Source organism: Heterocephalus glaber, unplaced genomic scaffold (genome assembly GCF_053883595.1).
Source record: "Heterocephalus glaber isolate CG9 unplaced genomic scaffold, H.glaber_assembly_v1.0 deba00001781, whole genome shotgun sequence".
NCBI classification, from domain to species: Eukaryota; Metazoa; Chordata; class Mammalia; order Rodentia; family Bathyergidae; genus Heterocephalus; species Heterocephalus glaber.
In genome coordinates, this window is record NW_028258467.1 from 197,217 (window position 1) to 211,394 (window position 14,178).

At 45.4% G+C, this 14,178-nt stretch overlaps 2 protein-coding genes across 6 annotated transcripts in view; one reads left to right on the top strand and one right to left on the bottom strand.

The window, feature by feature from the left end:
• Positions 1–2,475, bottom strand: part of LOC147820909 (phosphatidylinositol 4-kinase alpha-like) — an 86,206-nt gene extending 83,731 nt beyond the window's left edge. The window contains exon 1 of one of the 4 annotated variants that reach the window (XM_087202754.1): positions 2,193–2,475. In XM_087202754.1, the coding sequence (XP_087058880.1) occupies positions 2,193–2,360 (168 nt within the window). In that variant the 5' untranslated portion in view covers positions 2,361–2,475. Of the gene's footprint in view, positions 1–1,998; positions 2,103–2,192 lie in introns of those variants that run through there. The other 3 variants (XM_087202753.1, XM_087202755.1, XM_087202757.1) reach the window with 3 other exon arrangements.
• A 110-nt stretch (positions 2,476–2,585) lies between these two features.
• The window catches only part of Snap29 (synaptosome associated protein 29), a 37,910-nt gene continuing 26,317 nt past the window's right edge, over positions 2,586–14,178 (top strand). The window contains exons 1-2 of one of the 2 annotated variants that reach the window (XM_013069322.3): positions 2,586–2,996; positions 12,818–13,014. In XM_013069322.3, coding sequence (XP_012924776.1) covers positions 2,760–2,996; positions 12,818–13,014 — 434 coding nt within the window. In that variant the 5' untranslated portion in view covers positions 2,586–2,759. The remainder of the gene's footprint in view (positions 2,997–12,817; positions 13,015–14,178) is intronic. The other variant, XM_004874905.4, reaches the window with a different exon arrangement.

The following is a 14,178-nucleotide window of genomic DNA, read 5'->3' on the forward strand; positions in this document are numbered from 1 at the left end:
CCGGCTCCTGTAAAGACAGCCACTTCAGATCTGCTCCGTTAACTCTTCAGCAGAGAGCACTTCCCAAAGTAAGTGGAGTAGTGTTAATTGTAAAATATATTATAGTCTTGACAAACGTACCCTCTATTACTGAGCCATACCTTGAGCCCCCATAATACATCTGTACTGAAGGCAGAAGGCAAGGTGAGCTCAAAGTGCACTTTAAGAGTGGGAAAGGCAGGCCGGAGATTTAGCCCAGTGGTTCCATCACCTGCCTCGAGAGCACAAGGACCTGAGTTCGATCTCCGGTACCAAAAAAAAAAGGAGTGGGAAAGGCTTCCATAGTTAGTTATAGGACCATCACATTAAAGATCATCCATTTCCCTGAACCCTTTTGTCTTTTCTCCCTGAATCCAACAATCAAATTTCTGATAGGCTTGTTGGTCCTCCTACCACGAAGAGAATGTACTTAGTAGCTGGCATGAGTTTAATTTAATAAACTAGCACTTGGTCCATAATACATAGGCTCATCCAAGGACACTAGTGATCTTTCATTAGATACCAATAGACCCGCCTTTATTCATGTCATTTTGTTAAACTTCACTACATTCCTATTAAGCACTTGCTAAAAAAAAAAGGCAAAATCAGAGGATCAGAGTGGGAAACTGACCTTCCCAGATGGTTCTATCATCCAAATTCACGTTCTCTCAGTTCTATTGTACTTTTTTTTGGAGGGAGGGGGGTGGGAGTTGTACCCAGACACCACTGAGCTCCATCACCAGCCCTCTTCTTTTTTAATTTTGAGACAAGGTCTCACTAAATTGCCCAGACTGGGCTTGAGCTTGTAACCCTCCTGGCTCAGCCTCTGAAGCCATTGCAATATGAACTTTTCTTAAAAGAGATGATGTCTTGCTCTGTTGCCCAGGTTGGCCCTGAATTCCTGGCCTCATACTACCTTCCTGCTTGGGCTTTCTGAGTAGCTGGAACTACAGGCACATGCCACCATGTCCCTCATATACTCTGTTTAACTAGGAATCAGGCTGGCATCAGTCTCCCAGGACCTGCTCATCATGAGGTAAGTAATAAAATCACACCTGAGAATCTACCAAGTCAAGGAGTAGGTCATTCTGTCCAAATAGGTAAAATAGCCTTTCAGCTTTATCCATCACCAGAGCCACAAAACCACACCCAACTCCACCAGGTAGGTCTGCAATTATCATTGCTCTTATCCTGTCAGAAAACGTCCTCTTTTCATGAGGGAAAAAAAGTTGAGAAGACAAACAATCTAACCCCTTCAGTGCTAACACTATGCTGAGTTTTCATCACACAAGCTGGTGGGCGAAGAAAGCTGACTTCACTCTTCACCCACTCTTGCCTAGCACTCAGCGAAGCATTTTATACTTAAACTCATTTACTCCTCAAGGATAACCACACTTTACAGACAAGGAAACCGAGGCTCGGAGAATTGAAGTAACTTGCCTAAGAGGATGTACAGCAAGTGACAGAGCAGGTACCAAAATCTGAGTTCTTTCCACCATACCAGGCACACCTTTGAGTTACCTTTCATCTCTCTCCCAAGATAAGAATTCCTCCTGCAGGAGTTTTCTCTTCTGAAGCAACCCCAGCTCAGTTCTGCCCACAGTTCCATCCCTGCCATTATCCCTTCTCCAAACACACAATCTTTTACCAAGTCTAATGCCCTCAAACTTGTAGATAATGCACAGTCGGTTTACAATCCAGAAAGCACTTTCAAACACAGTGATTCATCTGCCCTCCACCACAATGGGGCGAAGAGGACAAAGCACGTAACGTAAAAGCACCATTTCACAGGACGTCTCCCCAAGGCCAAGGAGTAAAAGCCAGGAGGAATCAAGACCAGAGGCCCAGGTTCGAAGCAGAGATCCTTGGCTCGTCTCGCTACTCCAAAGTGGCGTCCACGTTTCAGTCACTGCGCCAGCATTGTCACAAGACGCCGCCCCACACCCACCTATCCGCAGCGTCCCCGCCCACCCCGCTTACCCCTCAGAGGTCGGCCACTCTCTTCACCACCCGTGCCCCCACGGACCACCACATCTCCCCAAACCCTCCCCTGAAGGGCCTCCTCTCTGGCCGCGACCCCGGCCTCGGCGTTTCTCAATCCCTCGCCCCGCCTTCCCGCTCCTTCGCGCCAGGCCCCGCCTCCTGTCAGCCGTGGCCGACCCCGCCCGAGTTACCTTCTCCAAGGATGCCGGCCTTTGCACGGCCAACGAGCGGGCCAGTGACAGGACTGTATTGAAATAGAAACCCCGAGAGACGCTGAAGCCGGAGCCGGAGCCGGAGCTGGAGCCGGAGCCGGAGCCGGAGCCGGAGCAGCCTCCCCGGACCCCAGCCGCCGCCGCCATTATCGCACGCCCAGCGCCTTAGCCCACCGGCTCACCGCACCCGGCCCGCGAGCGCCAGACCTCAGGGAGCAGGCGCAGTCGCAGTCGCAGTCGCAGTCGCATCCTGCTTCCCCGCCACGTGACCTGCCTATTGCCAACACTGGGTGGGGCGTGGCCTCAGGGGCGGTCCCACAGCAGCAGGGGGGAAGAGGTGCCGAGACGCGGGCCTCCATTTTAAACTCCCGACGTGCCTCACCCTCAGTTGCCATCTACTATGGTTGGCCCCAGAGGCGGGGCTGTGACGTAATAAGCGCGGAAGGAGTCTCTCGGAGCTCCAGAGTAGGCAAACGGGGTGTGGCACTGGCGGTTGGGGCGACTGATCTCTGTCCTGGTTTTCTGACCCTGACTGCCGCCAGCGACATGTCTGCATATCCAAGAAGCTACAACCCTTTCGACGACGATGCGGAGGACGAAGATACACGGCCAGCACCGTGGAAAGACGCCCGTGATCCCCCCGACGGGCCCGCCACCTACGCAGACAGACAGCAATACCTGCGGCAGGAGGTGCTGCGCAGGGCCGAGGCCACGGCCGCCAGCACCAGCCGGTCTCTGTCCCTCATGTACGAGTCCGAGAAGGTCGGGGTCGCCTCTTCTGAGGTGAGCCTGGGGCACGACGAAGCTGAACTGGTCAAACGCGGTCGAAAATATTTTTTCACAATCTTTTGAGAACACTCAAATTGCCTACTAGTAGGGTCTTATATTTAGTGACTTGATGGTTTGTAATAATCTCTTAATCATGTAAAGAGATGTGTTTCTGGAGTATCGAAAGGGACAGTTTACCTCGGAAATCTTTCTTATGTATTACTCTGCTTAGTTTTTTTCCCCCTGTATATATCTAGTTCAAACATCAGGGCCTGTTTTTTCTACATAGTTTCTTTGGTAGAGATGGTTTAGACCGTTCTTCTGGAGTGACCCAGAAAGAGTGGGGACTGTGTGCTGCAGGTGTCAGGAGATGAATGGGCTTGAATTCTTCCTCATCTTTCACTTCTCCACAGCACAGTAGGGGTATTGAAGTCCCCTCTAAGTGCCTGCTGAATAAACCAAACCCTGAATTTGGTTGACACTAGGGCCTCACCCTTATTTCCCAAATCCTACACAGACAGCATGTGGGTTGTGACAGTCTCTTGCTCCAGTTCATCTTTGTCAAGTCTTTCCATCCATAGATTTTAGGTTAGGACTTTCAGTGAGGATTATTCTTACACACCACATTCCCTCCTCAGCCTACTAATGAAACAGTTTTGACTGGGCAGAAAGGAAAAAAAAAGTTGTTTTGATTTTTCAACAGGGTTTCATTGCATAGCCCAGACTGTCCTTAAATCAGAGATTTTCTCCTCCTTCAGCCTCCAAAGTGCTGGGACTATAGGCATGTGCCACCCTACCCAGTTTGGGGGGAAAAACCAAAAAGGCTTAGCAAATGTAAGAGATTACTGATATATTAGCTAAGAATAATTTTAAGTATTTTGACATGTAATGCTTGAAATTAAAGTGTTGTCTTCCTTCTTAGGTCTCTTCATAACTCTTTTCTGACAGAGTTCATTCTCATCGGATCACTCAGGGTGTTGGACAGGTGTGAGTGCATAGATTAATTTCTCAAGTAGTCATCTATGTCATTTCCCCATTGCTGCTTTCTGAGGTTATTCCTTTCCTCATTTCTCTCTGATAATATTATCCCTTGTTGATCTATTTTCCTGTCTTTAGTCTTCTTGAGGAAATTTTGCTTGTAGTTCTTACTGTGTACTAACTTCCTATATTCCAGGCCAAATGTAAAGAGCTGCCTTAGATTTGGAAGGATCACCTGAGGTTTTAGAGCCATGGTGAATTTGTCACTTGATTAAGGGGCCCAAGCCCAGGGAAGTCAATTAAGAACTATTTGAAGAGACATCTCTGGAAACTATAAGGAAAAAAGTGAAGTAAGAAATCAGAGTGATGTAAACTAAGCTATTATGGTAGAGTATAAACTTGAATCTGGCTTTGAAGGCTGAGGTTTAGACATGAGTGAAGATGAAGGATCCAGGAGTAAGCGAGAAATATGTGACTGTATTGGCTCAACAATGGGGCTCCGGAGCTCCTGTGCAGGACATGATGGCCAGGATGTGTTCAAAGAAAGGGGAAGGAGGAGGCATCTTAGGAGCTTTTGGAAGTCAGAGGGAAAGGTCTGGTCTTATAACTTGGGAGAGGCAAAAACACAAATATTACATTTGTTTAATATAAATTGTGGTTATGTGCCCCACCTTCCTTCAAAGTGGGGACTGTGATCACCAAGGCAGGGTGGCACCTCTGACATAGAGGGCTTGGGCTGAGTGTTGCTCAGTAACCACGCAACAGTCTTTCTCACCAAGGTGATTGCATGTTGAATTTTTCCAGGATTAAATCAGTTCTCAATTATTAGAGACCCTGGGAGTCAGGAATGATCTGTACCCTCACCATACCCCTTATTCTCCAACTGTCTTTGAATCACTCCTTCATTCCCTTCAGTTTTGGGAACCTGAACTTCTGCATAGTGTGGCACCCAGCAGACCCCAGTTTGGTGACCTGAAGACCTCCCAACTTTGGTGGGTACCTGCTATATATCTAGCACTGTGAAACATGCCAAATACAGGACACACTTTTATAGAATATTAAGTTTATAAATACTATGAAGTTAGGAAGATCATAATTCAATCTCAGCTTGGCAGAAGTGGGAAAATTAGGGCTGGGGATTTATCTCAGTGGTTACACACCTGCCTCACAAGCGCGAGGACCTGAGCTCAATCCCTGGTACGAAAAAAAAAAGAAGTAGGGAAATTACTTAAGTCACCTCTAACAAAAGAGAACTGGCAGTGTCTGTTTCTGGAAAAGGCTGTGGCCACCAGTTGTGACCACCAAAGAACAGAGGAGAAGTAGTCAGGACAAGGCAGGTACCTGGCTTACCTGGTAAACACTTTACAGAACTGTAGAAATAACTTATAGGCCACTCACTCTGTCTGCTTGATAAGTGTATCTTTTTTCCCCTATGGTTTAATTTTTGTGACGAGATGCTCCAGTTACATGGTTCAAAGTTCAAGGCATACAAATGGATTTGAAATCTCCTCCCTCCCCTTCCTTGGCCTTAGCTTCCTTCTTCCCTTAAGGCAGCCAGTTACCATCAGCATATATATATATGTATGTATTTTGTTGTTATTTTGTCTTTTTGAGACAGGGTTTCACTATGTAGTTCAGACTTGCCTTGAAGTCACAGTACCCCAGGCTGACCTCAAACTTGTGACTATCCACCTGCCTCAGTCTGCTGAGTGCTGAGATTACAGGCATATGCACCCTGTGCAGAATTTTTTTAAACTTAAAATGAATCATTCCAGTCTATATATTGCTTAATAGGATGCAATATATAAGCTGTTTGGTAAGAGGATGTTTTGTTTTGTGGTACCTGGGTATTGAACTCAGGGCCCTGTCCATGGTAGGCATGTGCTGTGATGCTGACCTATATCCTAGCCCTTTTCATTTTCGATTTTGAGACAGGGTCTGGCTAAGTGGCCCAGGCTGGCCTTGAATTTGTGATCCTCCTGCCTCAGCCTCAGAGTAGCTGAGATTACATGTGTGTAATCCAACTAGGATTACCTGTGTAATTGTATGTGTGCCAGGCTTGTGGGGTAGTTATTTAATGGCTGCATTGTATTCCATTGAGCAGATGACTGACTAATCTTTAAGCACCCAGTCCCTTATGATGAGCATTGGATTATTTGCAACTTTTGGAGAGCCTGTTTGTATCCTGTGTTGATACGGTTTTTATACATGTTTTCACCATCCTGACAGGATACCTATCTGTGTGGGATGCTCTGCTTCCCTTCTTGCAGCCTAGCATACTTGAGTAAAGTTTTCGGGGATCCAGGGATCTCAGTTCAGGGGAGTCTACCAACAGACATTAAACTACCAACAGACATTAAAATGGCTGGCACAGCAACATCAGTGAAAAGGTACTGGTGTCTGGTAGCATTTAAGCATGATATGTTTAGCCATCTGGCTGGAAAATCTTCCTTATGGGCCCATTCAGTGTTTTTCCCTTACTTGACTGTCACCAAAGCACACTGAGTGTTCAGTTCAGAAAAGTGGGAGAGACCTGGGGAGGTACCTCAGTGCTAGGTACCTAGCATGTGCAAGATCCTATGTCAATCCCCAATATTGTTAAAAAACAAAAGTGGTGGGGACAAGAGCACCTGTCCTAGCTCAGGAGCTGTGGCCATTGAAGTAATCTACTCAGGATATTCTTGTGATTTAGACATATTGCCACAGAGTGATATCCTCATTTTCTAGAAAGCTGGTCTAGAGCAACCCACTCCTAATGTACCAGATTTCTTAACGAAAGTTGATAGATACTTGGGAGGCCAAGGCAGGAAGGTTACAATTGCAGGGTCAAGGCCAGCCTGGGCAACTCAACAAAATAAAATTTTAAAATAGCTGAGATTGTAGCTTAGTGGTAGAGTGCTTAGCTAGCATCCATGAGGCCCTGAGTTTAATCCCCGATACCACCAAAAAAAGAAAAAAGGAAAAGCTGATAGGAGAAAGACAGCTGCTAGATTAAGAAACTAGATTAAGTCAACTCGCACCCTTCTCAGCAAAATGTCCTCTTTTTATGCTGTGTGTGAGGGCAGGGGGCTCCTGTCAGTCAGCCATGACTGATTTTAGTCTTAGAAATCAAGCTGGGGCTGGGGATTTAGCTCAGTGGTTCTGCCGCCTGCCTTGCGAGCATAAGGCCCTGTGAGTTTGATCCCCCGGTACCTGCCCCCCCCAAAAAAGAAATCAAACTAATACTGTGTGACCCAAGGACCCTACCAAAACTTACAGTGTTTATATAAATTCTCTGGCCCAGCATAAGCACTCTGTCAAGTCAATAGAGATGCCCTTAACAGGCAGGATATTCCAAGGGCAAGGAACCGGGCAAGAGCCAGATTTGAGGTGGAAAGGGTGGAAAACCAAGACCTACTGAGTTAGTCCTTTACTCAGCCCCAGGTTAGCCTGTACCCATAGAGTGAATGACACTGGCATCACCATCTTTGCCCTCATTGATGTTTTTGTGATACTGGGGACAACCCGGGGAGCATTGACGTATAGCCCCACCCCCACCCCTTTTTAGGACAAGGTCTTGCTAAATTCCCAAGCTAGCCTCACATTTCTAATCCTACTGCCTCCCGAGTAGCTGAGATTACTGGCGTGTGCCACCGTGCCCAGCTTGTTTGTTTTTTGTAGTGCTGGGAATCAAACCCAGTTCCTCACACATGGTAGGCAAGTGTTCTGCCACTGAGCTACAACCCCAGCCTTCCGTGGTTTTGTTATGCAACCTAAGACCCAGTTTGAGTTTGAATCCACTCCATGCCACAGCTACTACACTCAGACTAGGCCCCAGGCTTGTGCATGTACCATATGTGTTCAGGTGGCCCACCAGTGCTTGTGTATGTGCATGCTCCCTTTAGAGGAGAGAGACGTAACAAAAATAAATCTCAGATTTCTAGATACTGATGCCAGATTAACATCTATCTGCTTACCAATTAGTACCTATTTAATTACGAGCTCAGAATGAGAACTTTAGAACCCAGGGAATGAGGAATCCCATCTGATCGTACAGTGTGGATGCCTAGGCTGTAAGCTCTGGTTGGGATCTGGTTGTCACTGCCCTTGGAAAGTCTTAGCATCATCTCCTCAGTGTTCCCTACTGAGGCCTGCACTCACGGATCCCCACCCACTCCCCTTCTGTGCTCACCACGAAGTTCCACTTCCCCTCTAGGTTCCTGCAGCTGCCTCGGCCTGTTCAAGACACATGCTGCTTACTCTACCCCATTCCCTTGCCCCATACCCACCCTTTGGACTCCTGACTTCTCAACCTTCAGTCTGTCCCCTGACCTTTTCAGGGACCCTCTCTGATACACAGCTCCCCTTAAACCAGGCTAGGAATCCTTGCCCAGGGCCTCACCCTGGCTAAGGAACAACCATGTGTGTGTGTAGGATGGCTTTCTTTCCTGTCACCCCTATGAGACTCTTAAGTTCAATGAAGCAAAGATCCATCTGCCTTCCTCAATTCTCAGTACCCATGTTGTCGCTTTAAAAATCAGATTGAACTTCATTTTGTCCTCCACTAGACTGCAACCACCATCAGCACAGAGCTTTGGGGTTGTTTAGTTCACCCCTGAATCATTAGCACCTGGAAGAGTAGCTGGCTCAGAATATGTGCTCAGTAACATCTGTGGGTGGGGATCTTTTAGCACCTACTCTGCTGTGTTTTGGTTTTGTTTGTTTGCAGTACTGGAAATTGAACCCAGAGCCTTCACACTGAGCTACGCCTCTAGCCCTTTTTTTATTTGGAGACACGTTCTCACTAAGTTACTAAATTGCCCAGGCCAGGCTTGAACTTGGGCTCCTCCTGTCTCAGCCTCCCATAGGGCTCTGTGGTGTTTTTAAAAGAGCATTCTAGGGCCGGGGATTTAGCTCAGTGGTTCCACCACCTGCCTTGCAAGCTAAGGACCCGAGTTCGATCCCCGGTACCAAAAAAAAAGAGCATTCTATGGGCAAGGATCCCATGGTTCCTTCAGTTCCTCACAGTGACCTTCAACACAAACCATCTAGGCAAGTATCACCTTATTTCAGACAACCTGTGCCCTTGCAGGGTCTTTATCTACCTATTTTCTGTTTCCCCTTGCTCTCATTGACAAAAAACCACAGCCAAAGAGTATTTAAGAATCTGGAAATCAAATCTTTCTCTTTCTCTCTCTCCCGCGCTCTCCCCCCCCCCCCCCCTCCCCCTCTCTCCCCCTCTCTCCCCCTCTCTCCCCCTCTCTCCCCTTCTCTCTCCCTGCCCTTATCTACATTCTTTTCTTCTTCCCTCCTCCCCCCCTTTGGCATTGTACTACCAGCCCAACCAGATTCTTTCTCTGACCTTCTTATTTTTCCACTTCTAACTTTAGGAAACTACTTTTGGGGCTCAGGGAAGTAGGGTGGAAATCACCTGATCACCTGTAATGTAAAGTAAGCACTTTGCCTGCTGAACCTAAACACAGAGGACGTTTTCCAGAGCTCAGTTCTCTCATAACCAATCCAGTCACTTCAGTGACCTTATTCTCACAGGAACAGAAGGAGATGATAGGACATGGCCTGCTCCTAGAAGATGGGAGCATGCCTTCTGGAAGCATTTGAGACCTGTCTTCAAAATGCCTGGAGTGCCAGGGCTTGACCAGCTCATTCTTATAAACCCTGGTGCTTCCTTGCTATTTTCTCTACTTCTTCCTTGTTGTCTAGAACTAAATCACTAACATAATGAGTTCAGTCATTTCCTCTGCCTTCCTGGAAGGGATTTTGATGAATTCCTTCCTCCTTTGTTGACCTCATGACCTTCAGGGAACACAAGCTTCCAGCACACAGAAACTTCCAGAGACCAGGGCAGCACTCCTTCCCCTGGCCTTTGAGCTGCACACACAGAATAAGGCACTTCTCTACATTTCTGTTATAACATCCGCATCAGATGTCTGGTTTTCCCACCAAATAAACATAACACAGAACCTCTGAGAGTCTAAAAGAATGTGTCACTTATGAGCAGAAAATGAGATGTCATTGCAAATTGGAGGAGGTTTTGTCAGCTACTTGTTACCCAGAAACTGAGGCAGGAAAATGAGTGATTTGTTAGATAAGTCAAGATGGGAAGTGCTCACTGTTAGAGAAACCAGGGACCTTCCTTATAAGCCTTGGCCACCCCCCAAAACCTCTCCTCCTGTAAAGATCTTTCCAGCTCAGATTCATGTTTTCTACCTGCTACAAAATAAGCTTAAAAAAATAAATAAATAAGCTAGGATTGGACAATTAGAAATAAGCCAAACAAGGCATGGTGGTACATACCTGTAATCCCAGAACCTGAGAGGCTGAGGCAGGAGAATCACCTGGAATTCGAGGCCAGACTGGGCTACATAGTTCAAGGCCAGCCTGAACTACATAAGGAGACTCTCTTTAAAAAAAAAAAGATATAGATAGATATCAACTAAGGGGTTGAGGGTGTGTCTCAGTGATAGAGCCTTTGTCTAACGTGCATAAGGCCCTGGGTACAATCCTGAGCAGCACGCACACACAAGGAGGAAAGGAGGAGCCAGGCATGGAGGTAGTTTCCTGTAATCCCAAAATTGGGAGGTTGAGGCAGGAGCATTGCAAATTCAAGTCCAGCCTAGGCAACATAGCAAGACCCTGTCTCAAAATAGTCTGCGGATGTAGCTTATTTAAAGGCTGTGGGTTCAATCCCCAGTACTGCAAAAAAGAAAAACAGGAAAGATGATATCAAAATCAATTTAAAACTGACAATTGGATGCTAGAGAAAACCATTTTCATACTAATTTGTAGCTCTGCCTTATTCCAGAAAAGACTGTCTCAGCTTTGAATTTAAAATAAGAATCATTTTTTTAAATTTCCAGTGTACATGTTTAAAATTTGTTTAGAGCCAGGCATGGTGGCACATGTGTGATCCCAGTACTCAGGCAGCTGAGGCAGGAGGATTGCCACAAGTTCGAGGCCAGCCTGAGCTACATAGTGAGTTCAAGGCTGTCCTGAACTATCTAGTAAGACCCGTCTCAAAAATTAAATAAATAAATAGAATTTTCAGAATAACTAAAATTTGTTTAGGATTTTGTTCTTTGTGTTGTTTGTTAGTTTTTGTGATACTAACCCAGGGCCTTCCCACTGAGCTACATCTGGACCCTTCCTTCTTTTTTGAGACTGTGTTGCTAAATTGCCCAGGCTGAGCTTGAATTTAGGATCCTCTTGCCTCAGCCTCCCAAAGTTCTGGGATTACAAGTTTATACCACCATGGCTAGCAGGACTTTGTCTTTGAGAGACAGCTCTGAAAATATATTTGCATGATTACTATAATTGCTAAACTGGGCACAATGGCACTGGGGAAAGCTGAGGAGGGAGAATTGCAAGTTTCAGTCTTACCTGGGCAATTTAACAAGACCCTGTATCAAAAAAAAAAAAATGTTTTTTTAAGTGCTGAGAATGTGGCTCAGTTACCCCTGGGTTCAATCCCTAGTACCTCAAAAAAATAACGATAATTGTTAATCCATAGGGATAGAAGAGTCAGAGGAAGGGAGTGGAGCCCAGAGGCTATCTTATCAAATAGGAAAAAATAAAGCTTAAGAGTCTTCTGCACACTTGTAATCAGCACTTGGGAGGTGGAGGCAGGAAGAGCACAGTAAGTTCAAGGCCAGCCTGGACTACATAGTGAGACCCTGTCTCAAAAAGAAAAAGAGTCTTCTGACTAGAAGGCAGCTCACAGGAGAGACAGCTGGAATGACTGCAGGTAAATCTTTAAAGAGGGATGGAAGGGCTGGGTATGTAGCTGAAAGGTAGACTCTTGCCTAGTACACATGAAGCCTTGGGTTAGATCCTCAGCATTGTGAAATAAATAGGGACTCAAACAAGTTCAGTACACATAAAGGAGCACATTAGTGTTGCTGTTGTGGTGAGTTCATATCTGCATCCAGAACTATCAGCTCTGCAGGAATATGGGCAATGCTATTCATCTGTCAGTGTGGATAGAAACCTTTCTCCTCTGCTCCTGACTACATTCAATTGATCAACATATAAGCTGTAAGTGCTGCATAAATTGAGTCTCCATTAAATTACCACTACAGTCCTTGTGACCCCAGTACACAGCAAGCAGCTGCTGAGTTAGGTACTGGAGACATAGCAGCAAGCAAAAAACAAGTCCCTGCCTCAAGAAGCTTCTGTGCTTCTTGAACCAAAGTGAAGAACCAAAGTGACTGGAGAGTGAAGAGGGGAGAGCTGTTGAAAGGAGCTCTACTCCAGAGAATGTTTGGAAACAGCCTCTCTGAAAAGGTGGCTTCTGATGGAGACCTGAATTAAATGAGAGACTGAGCCACACAGGCAGAAAAAGTAATATTTGTTACAGGTTTTAAAGCTGAAACTAAAAAAACTTTTTTAAAAAGCTGAAACTATGGACAGACTATATTCTGACACTAATAGGACTCAAGATCATGAGATAGAATTTGAAGATTTGACTGGGGTAGTAGTAGGCGTAGGTGGCACACTGAAAACTCCCATGTCTAAACAGAAAGAGTACAAGGACCAAAGTCCAGGGGTCAGTGCTAGGTCTAAGCTTGTAAGGGTTATATTAGGACTGTGGGGGAATAAAGAGACTCTGCTGTCCTGGACTCTTGATTCCCACAGGCACACCCCCCATCCACCTCATTGTGGTCCTGTGAGCCAACCTCTTTGGCAAAGGGACTTGAGAACAAAGAAAGCAAGTAGAGGTAGGGTAGGCAGGGAGAGACAAAGGAATATTGTCAGAAAGTGTCGGTCTCCATATGTGTTCCCTGAGTGTTTATGAAGGACCTACTGAGGGAAAGAGGGGACCAAAAGGTATAAATAATCCCACTGCTTCTTATTTTTCCCAGGAATTGGTCCGACAGCGAGGAGTCCTGGAACGCACAGAGAAGATGGTAGACAAGATGGATCAAGACTTGAAGACCAGCCAGAGGCACATCAACAGCATTAAGAGTGTGTTTGGTGGGTTTGTCAATTACTTCAAATCCAAACCAGCAGAGACATCAGCTGAACAGAATGGCGTGCTTGCTCCCCAATCCAACAGCAGGTGAGTATAGCTTCCTCCATCTGGATATAAAGTAATAGAAGTAGGTTTAGTGTGAATAGCCAAAACTTTCAGGCCTACACTTTACCTACTGTAGTGCACAAACTAAAAATTTAGTTTTTCCCTTTTTATAGTGTTTTCATCATTGTAATCATAGTGTTCCTTTGGTCTTATAGCCTATTTCTTCCATTTAACCTAGAGAAATGATTCATATAATTTGGTTTTTTTTGTTTTGGTTTTGGTTTTTTTTTTTTTTTGGTACCAGAGCTCGAACTTGGGTCCTTGCGCTTTCAAAGCAGGTGGCAGAGCCACTGAGCTAAATCCCCGCCCTATGATTCATATAATTTGATTACATAGGTTGCATAACTATCTCTTTTGATTCTGTAATGCAAAGTTCTTTGATAAGGGAGGAGACTTTTTTTAATGAGGCTGAGATTAAACCCAGGGCCTTGTGGATGTTAGGTGAGCATTCTACCACTGAGCTACATCCTTAGCCTTGGAGAGCTATTTCTTTAAAATGCTTAGAGGCATAGTAAAATCCATACATCTTAAGTGGAGAGGCAATGACTATGTGCCTGTATACACCACCCAGATGAAGATGTAGGATGCTATTGGGAAGAAACTAGGAAACTATTGCAAGCCTATAAGCGTAGATGAAAGAGCCAGTGGGGATAATAGAAAGAACAGACAAGTAGAATCTTTGGAAGGCCTAGGAAACTGCAAGGATGGGAAGCCTCAGATGCACTAGCCAGGGTTATAAGGGTTTATTTGTGCATTGACTGAGCCATAGTCACCTTCATTCCAGATTTTCTGGCTCAATTCTAGTTTTAAATATCTGTCACTCTTTTACCCTCAACTGGAGTTTGGTTTTTCTTCGATTACATTTACTGGTAGGTTGCATATCCCTCACCCAAAATGCTTGGGACCAGAAGTGTTTTAGATTTCATAGCTTCATAAGTTGTGGAGTATTTGCATTGCTAGTTGAACTTCTCTAAGCAGAAAATTTTCAATCTGAAATGTTTTGAAATATGAAACTTTTTAAATGCCAACATCATGCTCCTAAATTTTCATATTTTAGGCAAGGGGTATAGCCAAACAATAGAGCACTTGCCTAGCATGCATGGGACCCTGAGTTCAATCTCTAGCATCACAAAACAAAGTTTCAGA